This window comes from Benincasa hispida, chromosome 1 (assembly GCF_009727055.1).
Source record: "Benincasa hispida cultivar B227 chromosome 1, ASM972705v1, whole genome shotgun sequence".
In the NCBI taxonomy this organism is placed as follows: domain Eukaryota; kingdom Viridiplantae; phylum Streptophyta; class Magnoliopsida; order Cucurbitales; family Cucurbitaceae; genus Benincasa; species Benincasa hispida.
Genome location: NC_052349.1, coordinates 43849787 through 43855036, shown reverse-complemented (window position 1 = coordinate 43855036; position 5250 = coordinate 43849787). Strand labels below are relative to the sequence as shown.

At 34.1% G+C, this 5250-nt stretch overlaps 1 protein-coding gene across 1 annotated transcript; it reads left to right on the top strand.

The window, feature by feature from the left end:
- The first annotated feature begins 1763 nt into the window (after positions 1-1763).
- On the top strand, positions 1764-3399 carry LOC120086703 (U-box domain-containing protein 21). Its single transcript, XM_039043470.1, has one exon. It carries the CDS (start codon positions 1952-1954, stop codon positions 3278-3280), a length of 1329 nt encoding a protein of 442 aa, XP_038899398.1. The 5' UTR covers positions 1764-1951; the 3' UTR covers positions 3281-3399.
- Positions 3400-5250: the final 1851 nt, after the last annotated feature.

Sequence of the window (5250 nt, the reverse complement as noted above, 5' to 3'; positions counted from 1 at the left end):
TCTCATTTGCTACAGTACTTATTATTTGTTACAGTTTTTACTATTTTACATTCATCATTTTTTTAATTCTTTGCGACAGTATTTACTATTTTCTTCTAAAATTAAAATAGTTTACACATCAAACATATGCTATTATAACTCAAACTAAAATAATCTACACCAAATACAAATTATTATAATCCAACTATAATAATCTAAGATTATAATAACCAACTTCTTACTCCAAACGTATTCTTAAATTTTAAATTTTGTATATATTATATCTAAAATAATTTAAAATTAACCATTAAATATAAAATTAAATTTTATGTCGAGTAAGACTCTAAAACTATCCATTTATATATAATAGAGTTGTGAGTTTTTAAAAGAAGTTGAATAAGTTTGAACCTATTATATACACAAAATTAAAAATATAGGACCACATAAATATTTAAAAGTTTAAGGAGATTATTATTATTATTATATTATTTTAATTTTGGAATGAGGAATATTGTATTTTTCAAATAGTCCCTATTTTTGTCCATCACCTCATCTCTAAGAAATATTAATAAGATTGTTAACAATAAATATTTTTTCTGGCAGGAGTTGATTCTACCGACTTTTTCCATAAAAAAACTTTAAGAATGTTCTGGGAAGAAGTTAAAAGATAATATATTTTTGTATACCAAAGTTATTAAGTATTTCTTTTTACAATTCATCATTATTACGATTTTGCTTAGAGTTCAATGAGGACAAAAATTACCATTTATATAATTTATCATTATTACCCAATATATCATCACTAAAGTTGAGTTGTCATGAAATGATATATTGTTTTATTTAGGTTTAAATTCTATTTTCGTCATTAAATTTTAAATCTTATTTTTATCCCTAAATTTTAAAAAATATTCGTTTTAGTCCCTAAGCTTTTAAAAAGTATTTATTCTAGTTTCTACTATTAAGATTTCATTGACTATTTAAGGATGAAATTACATCTAGTATGAGATGAGTAAAATGAAGATAAAGTAAAATGTCAACAACCAACACGCAAAAAATAGTGAACTGTAAAAATCTCTTGAGCAAAATGACATTTTGAGATATTCTATAGAAAATCGTTTTCCTAACTAATTCAAAATTGAAACTCTAAATTTTTTAGTGTGACTAACATATTTGACAACCTAGTCATCCAAAAATACAAGTCATCTTACCATTATGTTCAAGAGTTAATAAAATTTTAATAGCAGAGACCAAAATAAGTATTGTTTTTTAAATTCAAGGATTAAAATGAACATTTTTAAATATTTAGAGACCAAAATAGAATAAGATTTAAAATTTGGAGACTAAAATAAAATTCAAACCTTTTATTTATAACTATTTTTCAAAAAGTAGCTAATTGAAAATTTATTAACAATGAAGCATTTTACCATATTGAACATTATATATAGAGAGAGAGAGAAATAGATACGTAATTTAGGATTTGATTTAATGTTAGAAATAATTTATTTTGTCATAATTCCCCTTTTTTGGGGCTAAATTATTATTTTCCCTTTTTTGGGCTACATATCAAAATTTGTCAAGATTTTCGGTCGCTTAATGTAAAAGAAAGAAAGAAAAAACCCTAATTTTGAAAATCCCGATATCCCCGTCTCTCTCTTTCCTCCATTAACACGCACAACCCAACAAAATACCAGTCAAAGCTCAAAAAGCAACTCAATTTCTAAATTAGGGAGCGAGTTCTTTTTGATAATTTTCGAATTCATCAGCGTTGAATTTTGACCCGCGTAACAAATTTTCTATCTCTCTCTCTCTCTCTCCTCTTTCCAGTGATATATAAATCGACTCCATTGATTCATTCCTTCATCAGCTTAACCAACAGTAACAGGGAAGAAGAACAAGAAGTAGAACAGGATTTGTACTTCCAACATTCGTTTTTCTTCTGGGTTTTCGTTTGATTTCTATTGCGGAATCTGCAATGATCTTTTCATGGAGGAAAAACAAATTGGGGTTTCTTACCAAGTTGAAAAAAGAGCTTCCAGGGGTCGATTCAGGTTCGGAAATCGCGATTCCTTCTCATTATATGTGTCCGATTTCGCTTGATTTGATGAAGGATCCTGTGATTTTGTCCACTGGGATTACTTATGATAGAGAGAGTATTGAGAAATGGATTGATGGGGGAAATTTTTCATGTCCTGTGACGAAACAGGATTTGATTAGTTTCGACCTAATCCCTAATCATTCTTTGAGGAGGTTGATCCAAGGTTGGTGTGTTGCGAATCGTTCATATGGGATCGAGCGGATTCCGACGCCGCGGATTCCGGTCTCCCCGTATGAAGTTAAGGAGATTTGTTCGAGAATCTCGATCGCGACTCAAAGAAGCGATTCGAAGAAATGCAGTGAATTGATGGGTAAGATCAGGAATTGGGCGAAAGAGAGCGAGAGGAACCGGAGGTGTATTGTGAATGGAGGAACTGGGGATGTTTTAGCAGCTTCGTTTGAGCATTTTGCTGGTGTTTCGATTGAAAAACATGTGGGTTTGTTGGAGGAGATTTTATTGGTTTTGGCTTGTGTGTTCCCAGTCGCCGTTGAAGGCTTATCTAAGCTCGGATCTGCTGATTCTTTGAAATGCTTGGTTTCCTTCTTAATCGGTAAAGATCTTTCTCCCAAACAGAACGCAGTTTTTGTTCTGAAAGAACTCTTGTCAGCTGATAGAAGATATGTTAATTCATTGGCTGCCATTGAAGGAGTATCTGAAGCTTTAGTTAGCATTATCAAGGAGCCTCTTTGCCCCTCTGCTACAAAATCATCCCTTACTGTCATTTTCTACATGATTTTACCATCAGATATTGGCGAGAAAATGGCATTGAAATTTGTGGAACTAGGCTTGGTCTCTCAGCTACTAGAATTTCTGGTAGATGCAGAGAAAAGCCTGTGTGAGAAAGCTTTGGGAATTTTGGATGGAGTTTGTGATTACAAACAAGGAAGAGAGAAGCTTTACAAGAATGCACTAACCATTCCACTCTTAGTCAAGAAGATCCTAAGAGTTTCAGAGTTAGCCACTGAATATTCTCTGTCAATATTGTTGAAGCTCTGCAAGAGTGGAGAGAAGGGTGAGGATGAAGTGAGAGTTGAAGCTGTCCAACTGGGTGCTTTCCAGAAGATATTGGTTCTCTTACAGGTTGGTTGTGGTGGTGACATGAAGGACAAGGTCACTGAGATGTTGAAATTATTGAATCTCTACAAAGATAGGCTAGATTGTATTGATTCATCCATGCATTTTAAGTACTTGAAGAAATCATTTTGATTACTGAAAGAGAAAAGACAGATTTTTCTTTTGTTATTGTTTAGATAGTGAAAAAATGTATATAGATACACAAACACACAGTTAAATTAATGATTACTGAGAAAAGAGATTTATACTTATGCTGGCTATCTCCTCATCTTGTCTCTTATAATTTTTGTTAAAGTATGAGAAATTTGTGATTACTATATTATGAACAGTTTCTCATCCCTGCTAAATTTAGCTATGAAGAACGACTCATAAACAACCACTATTCTCGAAGATTAACTAATCACCTAAGACCTTTGGGATTCTCTTCTTAAATCTAAATTATTTTCATGTGCCCTTGAATCCTTGATTTTTTTCTCGAGGTTCGTTTATCATGAGGAGTGTTTGTGATGGTTTTTAAACTGTCCATTGGCCTTCAATGGCTGAGACCATGAGATATCCAAGGATGTGGATGACTTTATTCATGGTATTTGTGATATCAAAATTCTCCGAAGTAGTTAAGCTTGAGACTTGGGGATCTCTGAGCCCTACAAGGAGGGCAGTCCAAAAATATATGAACAACTTTTAAATCAGATATTTATGCAGTCGACTTGGTGGATCGAGCAAGATGTGCCATGCAAAAAAAAAAAAAAAAAAAGGGCTTTATGGGATTATGAGTGATGTCTCTTGGGAGAGTATCTGTAGTTGTCTGCACCAGGTTTGAAACATCAACAAGAAACATGAGTTGGTCCTCATTACTGGATTGTGTTAAACGTGATTTTAATCGGTTACTACAGGAGGCTCTTGTACATTGTGTCTTGAAGTTCTGGAGGTTCTGTATTTTGTATTTCAATTTTTTCCTTGATCTCATGTGGTTTGCATCAACATTCATTATGGCATAATGTCTTATTGATACAAGCTCTAATCCTTACCTCTTATTTTGATTGCATGAGAATGTCAACTATCAAAGGGTTATCTTCTTTGAGCGAGTACCTACGCTGTGAGGCGGAGGCAGGCGTTTCAAGTGGTGGAAAAGCTATTGTCCAGAATCCAGATTGATGGGGCATAAGCGAAGTGGCAATGAGTCAATAACAATTAACGGTAGAGGCCAAATCAAGAACATTACTCCATTAGTCGATGATAGGCATCTCAAATTGACCTTGAACGACATACCCTGACTTTCTAACTCTTAGAGTAGCACATATTTCAGTGATTGAGATGTTCCTTCCCTTGAATTTGTATAAGCAAACTTATTCGAGAAAGGGTTGAACCTCTATCTACAAAATTACCTTCAAGTTGGGGCTACACTCTCATCTTTTAAGTTAGTGCAACATTGTTTGGCTTTTAAATTTTATCAGAAGACCATACTGAATTGCTTGAGAATCACCATGAGACAACATATGTCCAACTGTTGGCTAATTTTGATGGGTTTTGCTGTGAGACGCAGCCTTTGATGGTGGAAGAGACCAACCATAACTTGGAAAGGATCAATCAGCAACTCTCTTCACCATTGAAAGATAATGGAAGGGGCCATTGGGTGTGATAAGCTTTTAAAGGATTACCCCTTTCTTTGATCGAGACGGAGGAGTGTCTTTGGCTTGGCTCGATCTCATGATAAGTTAAGAGAAAATGAACACACTATGAGTTGTTTTGCTAATTGTGAATTTGCTTTCTCATGTTGTTTTACTGGTGTGTTGTCCTTGCTAGACGAGGAGCTACTTGAGGATCTGGATGTTGGCTTTCTTGGCTACTCAAAGCAGAGGTGAACAAGCATTCTTCCCTATATTTGGAAGCTAGTTTGTTTGAGGCTAAACTGGTTAAGATCTGTATTGGGATGGGGTAATCGAGTATATCAATTGGTATGGTTAATATTGGACCAAAGAGCATAAACGATATTTAGAGATAAAAGGAAGGTGAAGACACAAAGTTTGGGCTAAAGAGCAAGTTTGGGACAACATATGCCCCAAAAGGGGGAGATGCCATGGGCTGCAAGGAGAAGTATGAGG